The sequence below is a fragment of the Microcaecilia unicolor genome, chromosome 4 (assembly GCF_901765095.1).
Source record: "Microcaecilia unicolor chromosome 4, aMicUni1.1, whole genome shotgun sequence".
In the NCBI taxonomy this organism is placed as follows: domain Eukaryota; kingdom Metazoa; phylum Chordata; class Amphibia; order Gymnophiona; family Siphonopidae; genus Microcaecilia; species Microcaecilia unicolor.
The window spans coordinates 364,858,193-364,881,247 of NC_044034.1; the positions used below are offsets into that span (position 1 = coordinate 364,858,193).

The following is a 23,055-nucleotide window of genomic DNA, read 5'->3' on the forward strand; positions in this document are numbered from 1 at the left end:
TGTCTGAGAACCCTTCTGACATCAAGAGATCGCAGTCTGCGCTGTTCTTCAGAACCCAAGGAAGAACCTAAGACTGGCAAAACCACAGACTAAGAGACATGAAAACGGGAGACAACTTTAGGAAGGAACCGGACGCAACACCACAAGTAGAAAATTCCAAAAAACGGCAGCCTACAGGAAAGAGCCTGTAACTCCAACACTCGCCTGGCTGAGGCAATGGCCACCAAAAATACCATCTTGAGTGTTAAATCCTTAAGAGAACAAGCCACTAAAGGTTCAAAGGGAGGCCGAGTAAGAATAGACAAGATCAAATTAAGATCTCAAGTAGACAACATAAGTCTCAAGGGAGGCCACAGTAGACTTACCCCTTTCAAAAAACAAGAAACATCTGGAAGACTAGCTAAGGACTTGCACTGAACGCAACTCCGAAAACACGACAAAGCCGCTACTTGTACCTTAAGGGAAGCAAGAGCCAAGCCCCTTTCAAAGCCATGCTGTAAAAAATCCAACATCTCCAGCCCCGAGGCTCGTAAAGGAGAAATGTCTCGATCAGCATACCAGGCCTCAAAAATCCACCAAATTCTGACATAATTCAGAGACGTTGAATAACAAGAACGAAGCATGGTAGGGATGGCCTTCGAAGAGTAGCCCCTCTTCGTCAATCGCGCCCTCTCAAGAGCCAAGCCGTAACACAAAATCGAGCTGGGTCTGGAGTAACAATCGGCTCCTGAAGGAGCAGATCAGGGCGGTCCGGCAGCCAGAGAGAAGCAGCAGCTAGAAGGCACAATAGATCTGCGTACCATGGCCTGTCAGGTCAATCTGGAGCTACCAGTACTACCTTTCCCTTGTGCGCCTCGATGCGTTGAATAAGTCTGCCCATGAGAGGCCACGGAAGAAACACATATAGAAGACCCAGAGGCCAAGGCTGAAGAAGAGCATCCACCCCATCCACTCGAGGATCTTTCCTGCGACTGAAAAAACGACTTACCTTGGTGTTGACATGAGTGGCTAAGAGATCCATGACTGGCCACCCCCACTGATCTACTATCACCTGAAAGGCCTGTGATCAGAGAACCCACTCCCAGGGGTCTAGGAGATGCCGACTGAGAAAATCTGTTTGCACGTTTTCCGTTCCTGCCACATGCGATGCCGAGAAAGCGACCAAATGAGTCTCCACCCATGACATGAGACTCGATGTCTCCAGATGTAACAACAGACTCCTCGTTCCTCCCTACCAGTTGACATATGCCACCAAAAGAATGCGAACCGACGTGCCTTCTATTAGGGATGAAAATGCCTCCAGTGCTAGTCTGATCATCCTGGTTTCCAGGAGGTTGATCGACAAGACCGTTTCCGGAGACCATAGACCTTGAGCCAACCACCCCAGGCAATGAGCACCCCAGCCTCTGAGACTGGCATCCATAGTTATTACTGTCCAGCTTGGAGGGTCCAGTGGCATGCCCCCTAGTAATCTCCTCCATCCCCGCCCGTCCCCAAGAGTGATCTCCTCCATCCCCGCCCGTCCCCATAAAAAAAGGAAGTATAAAGTACTGAGTGGAGTGGACAGGGGGCACACAATGCAGAGTAATACATTTAAAATACATTTCTTCACTCATTAATATACTGAATCTTAGAAAAAGGGCAATAAATACATAAAACAAACTGAAGTTTTTTCTACACTAAAATAGAGAGAATTATTGGTCACCCAAACAGCACAACGCCCTCAACAAAAGAAACAAGTGGGTATGCTAATGCTTTAGCTGCAGTAAAACAGCTCACAAACAGCCACTTCCCACCATGAGAGAAATAAACTGCCTATATACATATAAAACATAAAAGTAGTCAGCTGAGCTCACCTCTGTGTAATTCTCTTCTGTGGATACTGAGGTCTGGCAGTGCCTGGAAGACTCACTACATACAACTTGAGCAAACCTCCTGCACGTGTTGAACTTGAGTTGGGACAAACAGAGACTCGGGTGAAAACGTGCAAGTACTCGTCAGGGACGTCTTTTTTTTTTTTTTTTTTTTTTAGATTATGGATGAAGGACGTCTAAGTGTTGGCGGCCTAGCGAAGGTGGGACTTGAGTGCCTAACACCCCATTGAAATTTGGCAGTCCCTGCGATGGAGCACTTAAGGACGCCTAAAACGGACGATTCTTTGAGAAGGACATCCACGTGCCTTTGCTATGCCCGGCACCCCCTTGAAATATTTGGCCGTCCCTGTGACGGAGCAGTTGAGGATGCCCAAAATGGACGTTTCTTTGAGAAAGACATCCACGCGCCTTTGCTATGCCAGACACCCCCCCCCCCCCTTGAAATTTGGCTGTCCCTGCGACGGGGCAGTTGAGGGCGTCCTTCTTTTCCCACTGGAGGAGAGCTTGGTGTCTCCGCCCACTAAAAGAAGAAGGGGCGATTTGCGAACCAGCACTGCAGCATGATTGATGCGATAGGGGCACAGATCAGCAGAAAAGCAGCGGGCTCTCACAAACAAAGGTATGTGCGCGGCACGTCCCCACGGGAATCCCGCCAGAACATCCTCCATCCCCATGGGATTCCCGCATGTCTGTTTCCGTCCCCGCGGCACTCCCGCTGACCCGGAGGGGATTCCTGCGGACTCTGTGGGATCCCCGCAAACCCCGTTCAGACCTCTAGTTCAGAACAGCCATATCCTCTTGCTTCTTTAGCCTAAACATGACTGTTCTTCACCCTTCTTTGTGAAGTCGCTTAAAGAAGAGTATGGGGGCTACTTGGTAACTTTACGCATCGGTCTCATTTCCAGATCACTTACAAATATGTTTTAAAAAACACCAATGAATATAAAAATAAAGATTAGAAAAAAGATGCACCAGGCCACAGTATAGATTCTAATGGTATTCCACTGTTCATCTACTTCCATTGAGAGAACTGGATATTTAACACTACTCTGTTGTTTTGTTTGTTTTTTTTAATCTTTTAATCAGTTCCCAATCCTCAACAGAACAATGACTCCCTATCCCATGGCTTTTTAATTTCCTCAGGAGCTCACATGAACTTTTGACAAAGTCCCTTCCTGAAAATCTGGCTCACCTTTATCCACATATTTATTCATGCCTTAAAAAGCTGTCAAAGCTTGTGTTATAGCATCAATCAAATGCCAGTGTCCCTATAGTTAATTCTGGTCGAATTATTGATATTTTTGATAATACTGTTATTTTTTATATTTTGATATTGAATAAAATATAGTAAAATGAACTATAGGGACACCTTGGCAGATAACTGGTGCTACAAAATAGAGTACTATAAGAGGTCATACGGCTTTCTTTTACTTATGCCTGATGCCATTGTGCTCTCTATTTTTATTGTCACATGTTGAAAATTCATGGGAGTTTTTCAAGATCTGCTACATGTCACATTTCTCCCTATTTTTTTTTATGATTCCTACGTAAGGGAGGGTGTATTATTTGTCTTTTTTTCCCCTTTTACCTTGGTGTACTAATTGGGTTTCTGCCAGGTACTTGTGACCTGAATTGGCCACTGTTAAAAGCAGGATACTGGGCTAGATGGACAATTGGTCTGACCCTGTATGGCTATTCTTATTTATTTGTTGCATTTGTATCCCACATTTTCTCACCTATTTGTGGGCTCAATGTGGCTTACATAGTACCGTCGGCGTTCGCCAAGCCGGTAGAATAAGGTTCATGTGTTACAGACACACTTGGGAATCGTAGAGAGGAAGAGTTGTGTTATGTCCATTACTAGTTTTAGTTACTTGTGTAACAGGGTTCAGGAAATTAGGTTGGGTCAGTAGGGTATGCCTTTTTGAATAGGTTGGTTTTTAGTGATTTCCTGAAGTTTAGATGCCATATGTTGTTTTCATGCCTTTTGGTAATGCGTTCCACAGTTGTGTGCTAATATAGGAAAAGCTGGTTGCATAACCCACCTTTTCACTGCTGCTTTTGGCTCCTAGCCACTACTCATTTGCCTCCCCTTATTCCTTCTCACCCAGTACTTGCCCTTATTGTCTTGTCTGTCTGTATTACTTTAGATTGTAAGCTCTATGTCTGTATTACTTTAGACTGTAAGCTCTATTGAGCAGGGACTGTCTCTCTGTGTCAGGTGTCCAGCACTGCGTGCGTCTGGTAGCGCTATACAAATGCTAATAATAATAATAAATGTTGATTTGTATTTGAGGTCTTTGCAGCTTGGGTACTGAAGATTTAAGTATGGTCTTGTTGATCCGATTGTATTTCTGGTTGGTAGGTCTATGAGATCTGTCATGTATCCCGGGGCTTCGCCGTAGATAACTTTGTGAACCATGGTGCAGATTTTGAAGGCAATACGTTGTTTGATTGGGAGCCAGTGCAGTTTTTCTCAGAGGGGTTTGGCGCTTTCAAAATGCGTTTTTCCAAATATAAGCCTGGCTGTTGTGTTTTTGGGCTTAGACTGGGGAGGCTGGTTTTGTTGCGGGGGTTGCAGTAGGCTGTTTACTATACTGAACAGCTGCTTGGTTGAATTGGCAGCCTGTTCAATGCATTGAGAGAAATACTGTTTTTTGGTTGCTGTTAAGGCTTGGCGGTACTTTGCCATGTGCTTCCTGCAGTTTAGCCTGTCTTCATCCAGGTGAGATTTGCGCCATCTCCTTTCCAGTTTTCGTCCTTCGCGTTTAAGGACCCGAACTTCTGGAGAAAACCAAGATGAGCGTTTCTGAGTGGGGCATAAGACCTTTTTTAGTGATGCTGTTTTCTCTAAGGTCTTGGCTAAGTGTGTATTCCAGATGTCAACTTGTTCTGACATTATTATCTTCATCTACATGTGGATAGTCCAAGGCCTCTAGGAAATTCTCAGCGGTCAGCTTTTTTTTGTCTCTGATCTCCTTCCAAACTCTGGGAGGTGCCATTTGTTTCAGATGGTCGTTTAGGGAGATTTTAATTAGAAAATGGTCTGACCATGATAGGGGTGTTATTTCAATACTGTTATCCCAGAATTCTGGGATATCTATCCCTTTATAGAGAACCAGGTCTAGTATGTGACCCTTTTCGTGGGTTGGAGAGAATCAAATGCCTCTCTCAATACAAGGCACAATCAACTAAATATAAATACAAAAATACAATGGCAGGTTCTTTAAAGAACCCAATGTGTTGAAATTAATTGTATCATTTTATATGTAAAATTCTTTGTAGAAGGAATCCACACATAGAATACCGAACTATACTGGAAAACTTGCAGAGCGCTGTAGATAATGACTGCAATGTTGTAGTCAAAATACGATGCATATAATATGAACACTGTATAAATATAATACCAAAGGGGACATGAGTACATCAAAACAACATCGGTGCCTGTTTTACAGAACGTTACTAATAAAAACTGCCATATGAAAATCATATGAGCAGTTGCACTGCACTGAAGGCTTGCATTTGAGGTATCTTCCCTATACTTCAAAATATTTAATTCAGCATTTGTATACACATCGCTAAATTATTCCAGACTTGCATCTCCCTCTCAGTAAATAATTTTCCTCTTAGCTTCCCTCCTACAACTTCTTATGTTCTTATTTCCTTAGCCACCCACCTTATCATTTGCTACTGGAAAGATAATTGCAGATAATAAGTTATGCACCCTGGAGTAGAGTCAAAGGGCAAAGGCCATAAATCGTGAGGCCCAGGAACTTATGATCTGATATGATATCCTTACGGGCAAACAGGCCTGGGAAAGGAGGAAGCATAAACAAACATGAGAATGTGGTCTAGCTGGTGAGGGAAACCAGATAGTTTTGAAAAAAGACCAGATGATCCCGAGTAAGATAACTTGCTGAAGTCTTGTAAATCATTGTTAAATACAAGTGTATAAAGATAGCTGTTTCAGTTCAGTACGTTGGAGTGATAGATACCGAAAGCATATCTATGCAGCAGTTCTATCCTCCCATGAGAAAATATTAATTGTATCAATACTTGGTAAGTAAATAAATTACTTTTCTCATAAGCAGCAGCCTCGGTCTTTTATCTCTACAAATTGTGGGTAACTGGTATATGAAGTTTTGGAGAGGTGGTAAAAAGACCTAAAATATTTAACATAATTCAAAATTAAACATAGCCGAATGGTAAAAGTTCTTTTTGTTAAATAAGAAAATATGAAGAAGCTGCTGCTTTAAAAAAAAAAAAAATCATACTCTCTCGTGTTTTCAAATCATGGGCACCACTAGATATTTACTGTAATATACATAAGAACATAACAGTAGCCATACTGGGTCAGACCAATGGTCCATCTAGCCCAGTATCCTGTTTTCCAAACAGTGGCCAAGCCAGGTCACAAGTACCTGGCAGAAACCCAAACCGTGGCAACATTCCATGTAGAACCCCAAACAATAGCAAGATTCTGGAATCCTACAGAGTGACAAGATTCCATGCAGAATCTCAAAGAGTAGCAACATTCTATGTAGAACTCCAAAGAATAGCAAGTTTCTGGAATCCTAAAGAGTCACAGATTCTATGCAGAATCTCAGAGTAGCAACATTCCATACTACAAATCCCAGCACAAGCAGTTGCTTCCCATGTCTGTCTCAATAGCAGACTATGGACCTTTCCTCCAGGAATTTGGCCAAACCATTTTTTAAACCCAGATACACTAACCGCTGTTTCCACCTCCTCCGGCAAAGAGTTCCAGAGCTTAACTATTCATTGTGAAAAAATATTTCCTCCTATTTGTTTTAAAAGCATTTCAGTGTAACTTCCTCAAGTGTCCACTAGTCTTTGTACTTTTGGAACGGGTAAAAAATCGATTTACTTCTACTCATGCTACACCACTCAGGATTTTGTAGACCTCAATCATATCTCCACTCATCCATCTCTTTTCTAAGCTGAAGAGCCCTAACCTCTTTAGTCTTTCCTCATATGAGAGGAGTTCCATCTCCTTTATCATTTGGTCGCTCTTCTTTAAACCTTTTCTAATTCTGCTATATCTTTTTTGAGATACGGCGACCAGAACTGAACGCAATACTTAAGGTGTGGACGCACCATGGAGCGATACAAAGGCATTATAGTATTTTCGATCTTATTCACCATCCCTTTCCTAATAATTCCTAGTATCCTGTTTGCTTATTTCATTCTTCTTTATACACATCTAACAATTCTTTTGCAGCATAACAATGTATACCCAAATTTATAAGCATCTGTGTTAAGTGATTTATTCTAACTGTTAAAATTTTTCAATAAAATGTATGGAAAGATGAGTTTGTGCCTATTTCAAGCTTCTTTTCAAATTCACTTTTTTGTCTTCCTTATCAAATGCTTTGCATCTAATTTATCAGGGTTTATGCTGCTTTCTGTTTCCCTCACTTGGATCATTTTTCCTTTCTTTTTTTTTTGTTTTAATATGTTCTTTTGACAAGAATAGCACCCTAAATCTCACTTTTAAACATGGTAATTGCCATTTGGCCTTCCTTCCACTTTTTTTTTAATACATGGAATATATCTGGTTTAAGTTTTCAACTTCCACGTTAGATTTAAACTCTAACCTTTCAGCTGCTATATATATATATGGGGGGGGGGGGAGGTTTCATTTTATCATAGTAGCCTTTCTGAAAGTTATATGCTAATGTAGTTGATTTCTTTAGTGTCTTCAAATTTGGGTCCAACATCGCTCCCCAACCCTCCACTTCCATCATCCAACAAATCTCTCACACTCTCCCCCCTCCTGGTGCAGCATGGTCTGGCATCTCTCCCTCCACTCCCATCCCCCTACTTGAGGTTTTCATCTACCCTCCTTTTTCAATCCTCCTCCCCAGGTCTACCTTAAATCTGGTCTTCTGTTGGTCCCTGGCAACGACAGCAATGCACAGATGCTGCCTGTGGTCTGCTCTAAAGTTTTCCTTCTGACCTATTCCGCCCTCTCTGACATCACTTCCTGTTATCACACTAGCTCTGTGCTGATGAATCGCTGTGCAGAGAGAGAGACTATGTTGCAGACTTCAAATGATGTGCACTTATCAGCACTGCAACAGATGGCTTTGAACTACTAGACACTGGAGCCTTCCATACTAACAATGCAGGGTATACTTCAGCACTGTGCTCTTGCTAAAGCTTCTTGCTTTGACATAGGTAAGCACAGTACAGATATGCATATACTGCTTTTGTTTCTTTTTCAAAGATCCATATATCAAGTTTATTAGTGTGACTTAGGAATGGCCTTGTACTCCGCCTTGATTTGCGTTGGTGATAAAGGCGGATTTAGCAAATTTTAATACACGATAACAGAACCTTATGCAACTGTATCAAACATGTCTGCATTTTAGAGGAATAAGTTTCAGCCAAGTTCCATGCTAAGCCCAAGGATCCATGATGCTGTCCCTTCACAACTGGATTTTTGATATCACTGAGCAGGGAACAAGAGGCAACATCAACAGAGGAGGATCAACTTGGGTATGCAGTTGGTTGATTTCTGCACAGAAGCTGATCTTTTTGCACAAGAAGTCTCCTTTCTTATCTTGTAGTGGTTATGAAGGAGATCATTTCAGGCTTCCAGACAGACATTCACCCCCAGTGCTTGCACTCTACTTGGATATGATCAGAGCCCATATAGATGAGACACCCACAATAGGTGTCAAAGTTGTAGATCTTTCTACCACATTGTGGGCACGGTCCAAATTCCAACATGGTTTATGCCATGTTGCACAGGAAAGATGAAAACAAAAATAAAAAGTTTTAGTCTTTTTTATTATTGAAATGGGAAAACTGAAGACAAAAAAAAGTTGTTGCAAGACCAGAAATGAAACTTCAAAAACTGGGATAACTCTCTTTCCATGTCTGTTCAGCTGAGTGGAAAACACACACCTGAAGGGACCGCTGCACATGTCAAAGCCCACACATGCTCAGAATTTGAGCTGTTTCATCCCAGTGTCCTTTAATGTTACCACCCATTTGTGTGCCTGATTATATCTTGATTGACTATGGAAAATGCTGTGCCTCACCCTATAAAAACAGAAAATACACGCATGGGTTTCAGTAATGCAGAGAAAAAAATGGAAATACAGCTTTTAATCAAATGGAACACAATTTAAGTGAATTAAGCATTTAGTTTACAATCAAGTCATATTAAAACTTTAGTTATAAAAGACATCCGTTACCTTCTGTACTTAGCCCTGGGCTTGAAGTGAACTTTGCTACATCCACAATTTTCACTGCAAATTGTTGTCCAGTTTCTCTGTTGATACATCTTCGCACAACACTGAATGGACCCCTAAAAAGAACAGAAATTAGAATGTTTTGAATTATATTATCTTGACAATACAGTTTTCCTCCATTTGTAACTATGTCTGTAAATCTGGATCATTTTGAAGTTTCTTGAAATGAAGTTTTAACCAAACAAAAGCATTAATGCTGTGCTACAGACAAGACATCTAATAAGTGAAAACAGCTATTGACAATGACTATCAAAAATCAAGGTACTAACATGATTCATAATACAGAATGACGCAGGGACAAAGTATGTCTCCATCCCCGCGAACTCTGCCCCCGCAAACTCTGTCCCTATCCACAGAAGCCTCACTGTTTAACCACCCTTAGGATTTGGGTTTAAAAAGCAAAATCATGTGCATGTAAGGACTGCATAAACGAATTAACACAAATGCCCCTAACAAATGCTCTTTAAAGATGGCCGCTGACCTGCTGGTCACGGAGCAGTTAGGTACAGAGACCTAGTTCCGAGAGCATCTCCCTGCACGATCGCGGAAGCCTGAATACCGAGACTCGGTGGCTGCTGGGCCAGACTGAGGACCAGAACGAGGGCCTCAACTGGGAAACGGACCGGGTGGTGCTATGGAGGTCGAGACATTCCCCGGACATCCAACCTGGGCCACGCGATCCCTGTGAGACAATCACAACTTTCTCTCCCTCAGAGCTGCAGCGAGGCCAGCCCGGATCCCAACGCCAGTTTTCCCATGTGATTGGCGCTGGGCGGACAGTGGCGCCCAGATCCCGGCGGCAATTGGAGCGAATCGCCGCCTGCCGCTCACCCACCCCACTGCATCGCCAAAGGGACAGAAGTGGCCCAAGGCCTCCACCATGCGCAACCAACCAGCCACCCACCCGGAGTGAAAGGTGAGGAGAGAGCGGTGAGCACCGCGCGCAAGGCAGAATGGTCGGGGCAGGGAAGGAGTAGAAGTAATTCACTGAGACAGCGCACGGGACGCTCAAGACGAGAAACGGATAGGCTCGCACCTTTCTCAGTGCCGCTCCGCACCAAATGAGCCGACTGCCTCTACGGGCGCAGACTGCTCGAGGCTGGGGAGTCTGGGCGGAGGACACGAGACTGACCCCGATGGCGATAATGGCCAGAGCTAACCCACTACATCGCCGAAGGGACAGAAGCAGCGACATCATAAGGACCAAGGAGGTTAAGGTGGGAACAGCTGTACACACGTCCACCTCACTGGCAAAAGCCGGAGCCAACTACAGGGACCAGACGGAGTCCCGTGCACCGGGGTCCACCTCAAGCACCAAGAGTGCTAGCTTTCCCATTGTGCACGAACTGTGGAGTCCCACACCACTCCATGATGGCCCATAAAGCTAGCTCATGCCAAAATTAAGCATGCTCTACAAACACCAATACACCTAACACACACACCCCTAAAACAAAGAAACATTGCACGACTACAAAGCGCAAACCCTCCGCTGGAAACAACACCGACTCCCAAAACAAAAAATGCACGACTCTCAAAATCTGCACCTGGAATACAAATGAATACCGTCAAACTACTCCTAATAATTCATTCCTTATCAATGATCCACCAATCACTAACCACCCCACTCGCAGAAAGTAACATAATACCCACACTACATAATCACCAAAGACTGATCAGACACACCACACCTCACCAATCCGACAACAACCTAAACAAAGGAAGAACATCAGCATGCAATCACAACCAAAGGGAAAGGTCTAAACAAACTCCCAATAACAAAGAAACGACAACTAACAAAAATCCACACAACACCAAACATAGAAGACCCATACCAAAAAATCCAAGTGGGCTACATCAACACCAGATCTGTAGTAAATAAAACAACAATAGTAACAGATTGGATTCTGTCAGAACACCTTAATCTACTTTTCATCACAGAAACCTGGATCCATGATCAAAAGGACCCTATAATCCTAGACCTATGCCCCCCAGGATATAAAATCCTACACTGGACTAGAAAGGAAAAAAGAGGCGGAGGCATAGAACTAATCTGAGTCCGTAACACCCCAACTCGAAATTGCCTCAATCAAAATACATAACAAAACCCTCCAGGATTACCTGAACTGCGTCCTGTTCTACAGACCACCAGGCAACTGGAATGAAGGCCAGACAAACTTCATGGATCTCAACTGCGTAACCAACTCCAATATATTAGTACTAGGAGATATTAACCTACACCTAGAAGACCCTAATTCCATCAATGCACGAGAATGCAAGGAATTCCTCCAACTATGTGATCTCAAATGACCACGCATGCAAGCAACCCACGTCAAAGGGCACACACTCGACCTTATCTCATACAAAATATCAACAGACCAGAATCTAACAGTAACAGATAACAAATGGATAGAAACACCCTGGACCGATCACTATAAACTAAACTTATCCCTAAAATGGCGGAAGAAGGGATCATACTGTTCACAAGAACACAAAACCTATAGTACAAGAGGCCGAGTAGACTCGAAAACATTCTGGCAACAGTTCTATAATAACGAATGGACAACACAAATGGACTCCATATATTACCTCACAGAATGGGAAAACAGATGCAGAATATATTAGACGACATAGCACCCTTACAAACACAAACTTCACGCAGGCATAATATGATTCCATGGTTTAACGACGAATTGAAAAAACTAAAAACACAAACCAGGAAACTTGACCGAGCATGGAAAAAAAACAAAAGATGAACATACACAATGCCTGGAAACAAACACAAAGAAAATACAAATACGCAATAAGACAGACCAAAAGATCATACTAAACCAAAATAGGACCAGATTACAAAGACACGAAAAAACTATACCAACTAGTGAACAAACTACTAGACACCACCCTGGTCACCACAACCAATACAGACATCCCATCTGCAGACAAACTTGCCAAATACTTTGAAGAAAAAATTGTAAATCTATGCAACACGCTACCCCAGAACAATACTGACATCGAGAACTCCATCAATGGCATGGATCCAACCGATGGAGAATACCCAGCTGACCGAACCTGGACCAACTTCGATCTTCTCACCGTAGAAACAGTCACCCAGGCTATTAAAAAGTTCTCCAACACTCACTGTAAACTGGACACATGTCCCAGCTACCTACTAAAATTCGCCCCTGACCGCTTCATAAGAGACCTCACAACCCACCTAAACTACATGCTTCAGCAAGGCCACTTCCCTAAGGACAAAGGTAATATCCTACTCACCCCAATACCAAAGAACACCAAGAAAAAAAACCAAACGAAATCACTAACTACCGCCCAGTAGCATCTATTCCACTGGTAGTCAAACTGGTGGAAAGCATGGTAACCAAACAACTCTCAGAATATTTAAATAAATTCTCAATACTACATGACTCACAATCAGGGTTTCGCCCCCTCCATAGCACTGAAACAGTACTAATTACACTTTTAGCCAAATTCAAACAGGAAATAGCAACAGGTAAAAGCATACTCCTCCTCCAGTTCAACATGTCGAGTGTTTTCGACATGGTAAACCACAATATACTACTAAGACTACTCAAGTACTTCGGGATTGGTGGAAACATCCTTAACTGGATCAAGGGTTTCCTAACCTCCAGAACATACAGAGTGCTATCAACTTCAAACACGTCTTCACCATGAAAAGCAGACTGCGGAGTACCCCAAGGTTCACCACTATCACTGACCCTCTTCAACTTAATAGCCAAGTCATTAATCACCCAAAGCCTTAACCCTTTCATCTATGCAGACGATGTCACAATATACATCCCTTACAAACGTGATCTGACAGAAATCACCAATTAAATCAAACTCAGCCTGGACATCATGAACTCATGGGCAAATGCATTCCAACTGAAACTCAATGCAGAAAAAACACACTGTCTCATCCTCTCATCCCGTCACAATATGGACAACCCAAAAATTATAAACACCCCAGATTACACCCTCCCTATCTCAGACAGCCTGAAAATCCTTGGTGTCATAATCGACCGAAACCTAACACTAGAGAGCCAAGTGAAATCCACAACAAAGAAAACGTTCCATTCTATGTGGAAACTCAAACGCCTGAAACCATTCTTCCCGAGGGAAACATTCCGCAACCTGATACAATCAATGGTATTAAGCCATGCAGACTACTGCAATGGAATCTACGCGGGATGCACAGAACAAACCATAAAGAAACTTCAGACCGCTCAAAACATGGAAGCCAGGTTTATATTTGGAAAAACTCGATTCGAAAACACAAAACCCCTCTGGGAAAAACTACATTGGCTCCCTATAAAAGAACGTATTGCTTTCAAAGTCTGCACCCTAGTGCATAAAAATAATCTACGGTGAAGCCCAGGATACATGACAGACCTCATAGACCTACCAACCAGAAACACATCCAGATCCACACGAACATACCTAAATCTCCACTACACAAGCTGCAAAGGACTTAAATACAAATCTACCTATGCATCCAGCTTTTCATACTTAAGCACACAATTGTAGAATGCACTACCAAACGCCGTGAAAACAATGTAAGACCACTTAAATTTACAGAAATCACTAAAAACCAACCTGTTCAAAAAGGCCTACCCTACCGACACAACCTAATTGCCCAGACTCTGCAACACAACAAACCCAAAGCCCAGACTCTGCAACACAATGAACCCAAAGCACGAAACGGACATAACTCTTCCGCTCAAAGATGCCATAACTGTGTTTGTTTCACTCCAATCTATACTACCCAACATTACTTTGTATTTGTTTTTCTCACCAGACTTGTCTTTCTTACAGGACACTACTTTGTATTTGTTTCTTACCAGAATCGGCAATCGCCTTTCCGGTAATATGAAGCCACATTGAGCCTGCAAATAGGTGGGAAAATGTGGGATACAAATGTAACAAATAAAATAAATAATACTGGACTGGTCTGGCAAGCAATAAAAAGCCGTGATGGAATATTAATTCACATAGCAAGCAATAATGAGCACTGATTTTTCTAATCCTTCTACAGCTCCAAGCACATTTAATTCTTTTCTCACTATACAAAACAGGGAACCACAGAAAAACCACAGATCTCTCTCAAAAAAGCCAGACTCTTGTAAGCTGTGTAAACACTTGTAAAAGGGAAACAGAAATTTTTCTCCTGCACTCTGCAAAATACAAACATAGAAAAGACGTACATTTCACAAAGCAGGCACATCTCAGTCCTTAAAAAGTATTAAATAAAAATATTTCTTTTCTACCTTTGTTGTCCGAGCACTTTATTTTTCTAATTGGGCTGGGCCCAGTTTCTTTTCCACTTTCCACATGTCAGTCTTCTCTAAATTCTTTTCCACTTTGGCGTTTCCATTTCTTCTCCCCTCTTGGCTTCTTCCTTTCCTTCTCTATATCTGTCTGGCAGTGACCTTTCATTTCATGTCCCCCCCCCCCCTTATTTGTGTTTACTCCCCCTTTCTCTCTATTTCACTTCTCATTTACCTACTAGCTTTTACTGTTGCTTCCTCTTGTCTCTCACTTAATATCCAGTCTCCTAAACTCGTATCTTTACCCATCTTTCACCCACTTCCTTAGCCACCATTCCCATCCTATTAGCCCTCATCTACCCTGCACTGGATCTCATCACCCTATCAGTCTCCAGCTCCATCCTTGTCTCTCTTTCATTCCCTTGCTTCCAAGGTCCATACCCCATGCCCTTCCTTCCTCTCCCCCCCCCCCCTTACAAGGTTATGTTACTCTCCCTCCCTCCAAGGTCTGGTGTTGCTGCCCCCCTCCCCACAAAGTCTTGTGACGCTTTCCCTCCCTCCCCCTCCCAAGTTCGGTGTCACTCTCCCAATCTTCCTGCCCCCCCCCCCCCCACAATGCCTTATACTTACCTCACAACACAAGTACATTCTCCACCATAACCACCCCAAACCTCTCCCTTCCCGTCTCTAACACTCTGAAAATTCTTGGAGTTACCATTGATCGAAATCTCACACTCGAAAACCATGTGAAGAATACAACTAAGAAAATGTTCCATTCCATGTGGAAACTCAAAAGAGTAAAACCATATTTCCCAAGGGCCATCTTTCAAAACCTGGTACAATCAATGGTACTAAGTCATCTGGACTACTGTAATGCACATGCGTCTAGCTTTTCCTACAAGAGCACGAAGATGTGGAACGCTCTTCCAAACCACTTGAAAACAATTAAAGAAATAACAAACTTTCGCAAATCATTGAAAACTTATCTATTCACCAAGACTTACCACGAGAATCCATAAATAACTACAACCCATCAACACCGCTCCCTCACTTTGATCGTTCTCTTTCTATAACTGCTTGAGTAGATCGACAGCTAGCCTTGTTATTATTATAGCTCTGTACCACCAAATGTATTTCTGCTCCCTGAAATGGTGAAGCCTGCAAATAGGTGGGAAAATGTGGGATACAAGTGCAATAAATAATAATAATAATACTGAGAGCTGAGCTGCTAGCAGGGAGCTATGCTCAGTTCTGTATTTTCTATCTCCACCTGCTGGTCGATGGACATAACTACCCATCCTGGAACAGTGGGAATGAACGTAATGGAAGAAATATTTAAGGATTGCAAAGCACGCAGACAGTCATGGGATCATCCACCTCATCAGCAATAAACTCACCTTCCTCCAGTGCCTCAATCACATTAGAAGCCAAAGAGGGCACAGCAATCCTCTTCAGAAGGGACAGGAAGGTGGGGCACCAGACCCCAAGTCTGACACTTAGCCTAAGGCTGCACAGGCTAAGACTACTATTACAAATCATTTCTATAGCGCTACCAGTCGTATGCAGCGCTTCACAGTTGAACATGAAGAAAAGACAGTCCCTGCTCAAAAGACCTTACAATCTAAGTCACGGGGGGAGGGATTTGACAATTCACCAGTGAGCCCGATCCCAGAGAAGAGTGCTTTAACAAATATACATGATGCAATAAAATAACCCCCCCCCCCAGCCAGAGAAACCCCCTGCAGCGCACTGTACTCACGAACAGAGGTTCAAGGAAGAGAGCCATCGGCAGACACCACAGTCTCAGAACCACGATGTTTCAAAATGGCCACCAGCACTGGTTCAATTCGGAGAAGACAGCCGAGCATCTTTTACGTGAAAAACCAGCAAGCCGATCTCACTTACTGGGCTATCCTTGGCCTTGGAACCTAAACATCCCCCTGAGCACCTTGCTGACACTGCTCTCCACTTCCCACAGTTTCACAAGCTCAGCTGCCATCAATGGGTAGATGTGAAGTGTCTATTTACGCTTTCCAAAAATACTACGACTAGGGGGTATGCGATGAAGCTACAATGTAGTAAATTTAAAATGAATCAGAGAAAATTTTTCTTCACTCAACGTGTAATTAAACTCTGGAATTTGTTGCCAGAGAATGCGGTAAAGGCAGTTAGCTTAGAAGAGTTTTAAAAAGGTTTGGACGGCTTCCTAAAGAAAAAGTCCATAGACCATTATTAAATGGAAAATCCATTGTTTCTGGGATAAGCAGTATAGAATGTTTTGTACTTTTTGGGGATCTTGCCAGGTATTTGTGACCTGGATTGGCCACTGTTGCTAACAGGATGCTGGGCTTGATGGACCTTTGGTCTTTCCCAGTATGGCAATACTTATGTACTTACGTAAAACAAAAAGAAAAAACTGCAAGGAGGACCTGAAGGAAAAAGAAAATTTAAAGAAACACTTACCCTCAGCTACACTGAAGCCAGAAGCTGTATCCCATTAAAAAAAAATGTTGTGTGGATTAAAGTAAAGCTCCTCTCTGCTGGAACAGCACACAAGAATCAAAGAAGTGCTATATAGCCAACCTGTTTGTTTTTTTTGTTTTCTTTTTTTAAGTTTAGTTGAAGCTGTTCAGGAATCCCTGTGAGGAAGGAGAAGGTGAAAAATGGGCTGGAGAGGGCTAAGGGTGGGGGAGGGACCTGGAATCACCAGGTGTACCCACTAAAGATGGCACCTCTTTGCCAAAACACCCCACACTACACTGAACTAAAAAAAAACAGGACTGCACATAGATGAATTCAGGTACTTGGCAAAGACCACCCATCCGCCTGCTAGAGAAAGAGAATACTGAATGCCCAAGGAGCATTGCATCCTATAAAGCACAGTTCAATTCAGTGCTCTGTATCTCCAACTGCTGGTAGACAGACACAATCCATCAGACTCTGGATTCATCTGCTGCAGACGCTAAGGAACTGTATAATTCTACCGCAACAGGGAAGCAAGAGCTATGTGAAACTGCTGTGGCTGGCTTGGCCAAAAAACAGCTGCACTAGGAAGAACCCAAGGCCACCACTGCTGCTGTGGAAGGCCTATGTCCCACAACATCAACCAAAACATGACCAGCTCCTGTCTACTAAGGAAGAGAACAAGCTAGATATGGAATTGAGAAAGATGGAAGGAACCCAACAGGTTATCAGAACAGAAGAGAGGTTGGAAGGAAAATGTGTGGGGGGGGGGGGGGGGGGGGGGCTGGGGAAACCAAACCAATCTCAGTATCAAGAGTTGACAGTAATATAGTCACTGCAAGGCTTTCAAGAAATGTGATAATGGAGATATTTTAAAAAGGTTTATAAAAATCTATGATCTGGAAGAGTGCTTACCATCTTTCACACTGTAGTTTCCACATTATTTGGTGAATATTTTCCATTACATAAGCCAGATGAGAAAAAAAAATAATAGACAAAGGATGTTAGATGATGTATGCAAAAATTTGAAATTATACCAGGCTTTGGGACTAATAATAGTGACTGCTTAATCAAAAAAGGACTCAGTATCCACAGAAACCATTGACTGGATCCATTGTACCTCAGAACATTCTCTAATGCTAGCCTATCCTTGGTTATAACAATCAGCATCTCCTCTGTCCTCCTTGCCCCCAAACTCTAAAAACAAGAGGGATCAGAGCTGAAAACGTCTTTACACAGTGATGACTCAGAGATTCTGTCCCAGAATCTAGAATGAAAGTGTGATATTAACCCATTGATTGTGTACTTTCCTGTTAGTTTTGTGAAGTTATTTTCCTTTTTATTACTCACTAGTAAAAAAGGTCCGTTTCTTAACGCAATGAAACGGGCGCTAGCAATGAAATGAGTTCCTGCCATTAATGTTTCCACGGTTGTATTCTGAATATAATTGTTGTTTACATGTGTAAGATTTCTTTGTATACAATATTTTTTGGGTAAACTGTGTTACAATGTGGTAAAAGTTTTCCTTGTTCAGGCCCTTCAATCAGTTTAACAATCACATCAGAAGAGCTCCTTACTCGTGAGAATGCAACATACAGTTGCCCATGTGAGAGACTGAGAGTGACAGTATAAGAGAGAGATGCACAGAGTGATTGAGTGTGTGTGTGTGTGATGTCTGTGAGTGACAAAGTGATTAAATGTTTGTCTTCCCTTCCGTTCTGTGCACTTGCCTCCACTGATGTTCGTACCTCCCTGTATATGATTGTTTGTTAGAGATTCAATCCACTCCACTTCCCTCCTGTCTGATTGGTTCTTCGTTCCTGTGACGTGCGTTTGTTTGGCAACTATGCAGCATTTCGTTTCCTCAACGTGAAGGCGGGGACAGTGAGAGCCAATGAAACGCTGAACTACAGACTTACGAACCCTACACTGCCACAGAGGCAGCTTCAGAATGTTGGAGGTGCTTTTTATTATATAGGATTTTTTTTATTGTAAACTGCTCTGATTTGCAAAGCAAATGAAGTGATACATTAAGACCTGATAAACAATAAACAAAGCACTGTTTTTCCAACCAATCTACTTCTCACAAATGTTAACAAGGGACTCATACAAGCACAGCACACAAAAAGTAAAGCCCAGCATCACAAAAATGTTAAAAGTACATCAGTACCAAAGCAGGCTGGGTTGAGTATCAACCTTGGTAATGCACTATGCCCTTTATTTCGTACAGCAAAGGTACTAGAAAAAGTAATTCTAGTTTAAAATACTTCATCTCATAAGTTTTATCTAAATTCTCTGAAAAGCATTGATGGTACAAACATAATGTTAATTGTCCATTATTTATTTTCTGTTTCATTTGTATAAAAGTTCCCTTGGAAAATCATTTTATTTAAATAGCAACTACTTTTATAACACTAAGCAAAAGTTACTCCAACTGTTAAATTATGTTGATTGGCAAGACGCAGGTTTGCAGATTTGTTGATGATTGGGAATTTAGTCTAAAAACAACATGCTAATTAGCTATATATAGAAACTGTCATTCAAGCACAAAGGCTTTAAGGACTGAGAAACACCAGGAGCAAAGGATATTACATTTGAAGATGCTTCCAGAAACTATTTATAGTAAGCTCAAAATAGCCTTACAGTATAAACACTTTGGAACTACCTCAGTGACAGCAAAAACCACCCAAAATAAGGCTTCTGAGAATAAAGGAAACAACTGGACAACACATGCTTTTACATACATATTATATATGTGTGTAGTAATTTTATTTTGAACACTCTGAGAAGCCTTTACTGAAGACATGTGCATAAAAGACAAAATAAACAGAGCTGGTAAATCTAGACATTCTGGAACTTCAGCACTGGTACTACAGTCCATGTGGACAGAGTGGTGGGATCTCTTGAGTGCTGCTGCCCTGTCATGCTAGCCACTAAAAACAGATAGGCTACAAGGAGAGGAAAATAGCAGCACTTCAAAGAAAGGCTTCCAGGTAAAAAATTCAGAGGAGGAAGTATTTCAATCGACAAACATGTAAGCTGTGGAACTCATTGCCAGAGGATGTGGTATCAGCAGTTAGTGTATCTGGGTTTAAAAAAGGATTGGACAAGTTCCTGGAGGAAAAGTCCACAGTCCGTTATTGAGACAGAAATGAGGGAAGCCACTACTTGCCCTGAGACTGGTAGCATGGAATGTTCCTACGATTTGGGTTTCTGCAACGTACTTGTGACCTGGATTGGCCACTGTTGGAAACAGGATACTGGGCTGGATTGTACATTGGTCTCAGTATAGCTATCCTTATGGTTTTAACTGGTGCCTAAAGAAGATGACGGGCTGAATGAATAGAAAACAACAACAACGAGCAACTATAATAACCCCACCATCACCACCACCATTCCCCCTCTACCCTTCCAACCCCAACAATGGCTGTCTTCTACTACCCCAAGGAACTGTAATCCACCCTGTTAAAATGTCCAGGGGTATCTATATATATATATATAAAACTCACCCTCAACATTCTATTGTCTGATGACATCACTGAAGCCAAGGTTCGTAAGTTTGAAGCTCTGAAGCCAACAAAATCACAGTCTTGGGGCCCTACCCTCGCGTCAAACGTTATGACGTTGAGGGCAGAGGCGGAGCAATTCATTCACATCGACGACGGCCAGGGCGCCGCAATGGGCCACCCACTGACGACGAAGGTGCGTTGGGTGGGGGGGCCACAGTCACACATCGACGGCGGCCACGGTGGCGCATTGCCCTCACTTACAACCAAGGTGCGTTCGGTGGGGGGGGGGGGGGGCATAGGAAAGCCTTGCTAGTGCCCGTTTCATTGGCTCCAGAAACGGGCCTTTACTAGTGGGGTATAAAATACAATCTGTTCTGTATGCTGTAGTGTGGAAGAAATATGCCCTATGAAGCACTGATATGATTTTTTAATCTGTGGATGAATAATTAGTAATCAGCAATCTCAGGATTCAGTCTAGCTCTCCTGTCTTTTATTTTATTTATTTTTTGTTACATTTGTACCCCGCGCTTTCCTAGTCATGGCAGGTTCAATGCGGCAGGCAATGGAGGGTTAAGTGACTTACCCAGAGTCACAAGGAGCTGCCTGTGCCGGGAATTGAACTCACTTCCTCAGTTCCCCAGGACCAAAGTCCACCACCCTAACCACTAGGCCACTCCTCCACAGTCCTTCCCTGCAATAGAAAATGTCTTCTCAAAGGATGTGCTGGCAGCAGGCATATACAGGATTCCCCATGCAAATTTTGCCAGTTGTGGCCAGGAATTTTGCTTGTTTTTCCAAAAAGTTAAATCATTGTCTGCATCACGCGAACATAAATAACTGTCCAATTCATTAACAGCCTTCAAAGTAGAGAATGACATGGGGACAAAGTTTGTCCCTGTCCCTGCACCCATGGAATTTGTCCCCACCCCCGTGTCATTTCTACTTATGAAGAAGGAATTTCTAATATCCAGGTAAACAAAAGTAAGTAAAAGTTATCACTGGGCAAAATAGCATGATCAAACAGTCAAGGCAGAAAGGAGTCACTCAAAAGTCCTGGATTCTCAAAAATCAACTTTAGTAAAATGGGACCATCTTAAGGAGCTGCTGGGAAGGTGAGAGAATGTAATAATAAACGACTTCTTGCCCTTTAGAAAAATGGTGAAAGCTCATTTCTTTAAGCAAGCCTACCCAAATGCCCCAACCTAATCTCGCCAACTTCCACCCCCAATTCTGTTCTGACTTAAATACCAACCTCCCATCCTTTTCTTTCCATCTCTCCTTAATTTTATCCCTCCTTACCCTTTCTCCCAAATTACACTATCCTATCCTATCTACCCTCTTTTATCCTAGTCATATATTATCTAGCTCAACTTATCATACACTACTAAGACCAACTTTACATTGTTTTACTACTGTTTTATTAAAATTCTATTAACTTTGTATTTCAAATTACTATGTAAGCCGCATTGAGCCTGCATTATGTGGGAAAGCGCGGGGTACAAATATAATAATAATAATAATAATAATAATAATAATAATAAGGTAAAAAGAAAGAATAGTAGGCTAAACTAAAAGGAGTTACAGAAATAACAACAAATCTTTATGTTGAAAAGACAACTAAAACTAAGAAAAATTAGATTAATATGGTTTTCTAAATAAGTGGCTGGAAGGGGCAAAGATATTAGCAAAGGATCTCTAAAAGAGGAACAAAAAGAAGAATAGCTGGTAAAGTTTAAAAGGCAGGAAAAACAGGATGGCAAATGCACACATGGAAGAATAAAACAGTTTACTGGGGGAATCGAAGCTAATAATAGTGACACTGATGATGGTCACAGCCAGAAGAAAGCTAAAGTTATATAAGAAGAGCAACAGTCACTGTGATAATAATCACCTGGCATACTGGGTCCAGGTGGCTCTTTCCCAATTTCCTTTATCTTTCTACTCTTTTTTTTTTTTAAACAGAACCAGTGTTACAAGCATGTTGGTGCCATCTAATAATTTATGGCACTAACTATATGTTAAATACAAACTCGCCCCAGTCTATTATTACAAATATCTTTATTGAAAAAATGTGCTCCAATATTAAGCACATATATTTAAAAACAATAATAACAACAATACTCATTCACTCATTCCACATTCATTCATAGTACCTGTCTAACAGTGTTTCATTTTATGTACTAATAATATGTATATATACACACTCATATTATTCTCACTTATAATAAACTGTATCAGACTATTAGTATCCTCTTAAATATCATGTCCCAACTTTTCACATGGGTACTTAATACTTCACAATTCCAGGATTGCCTCCATAAAGTTGTTATAAGAGTCTCTAATGCAGTTCTCAATGTGAGTGAAACAACTTTTTCACTCCCACATTTGATGTCAGCTTGTTCCTTACGCAAACACCGCAACTCATTCCACTCATTGAGTACCTGGGGATAATCGAAAGTTGTTTCACTCACATTGAGAACTGCATTAGAGACTCTTATAACAACTTTATGGAGACAATCCTGGAATTGTGAAGTATTAAGTACCCATGTGAAAAGTTGGGACATGATATTTAAGAGGATACTAATAGTCTGATACAGTTTATTATAAGTGAGAATAATATGAGTATTTGTGTATATATACATATTAG

At 42.0% G+C, this 23,055-nt stretch overlaps 1 protein-coding gene across 4 annotated transcripts in view; it reads right to left on the minus strand.

Moving 5' to 3' along the window:
- CASK (calcium/calmodulin dependent serine protein kinase) overlaps window positions 1-23,055 on the minus strand; it is a 541,831-nt gene that overhangs the window by 478,083 nt on the left and 40,693 nt on the right. For all 4 annotated transcript variants that reach the window (XM_030202350.1, XM_030202349.1, XM_030202348.1 and 1 more), the window contains exon 2: window positions 9,101-9,213. In XM_030202350.1, coding sequence (XP_030058210.1) covers window positions 9,101-9,213 — 113 coding nt within the window. The remainder of the gene's footprint in view (window positions 1-9,100; window positions 9,214-23,055) is intronic.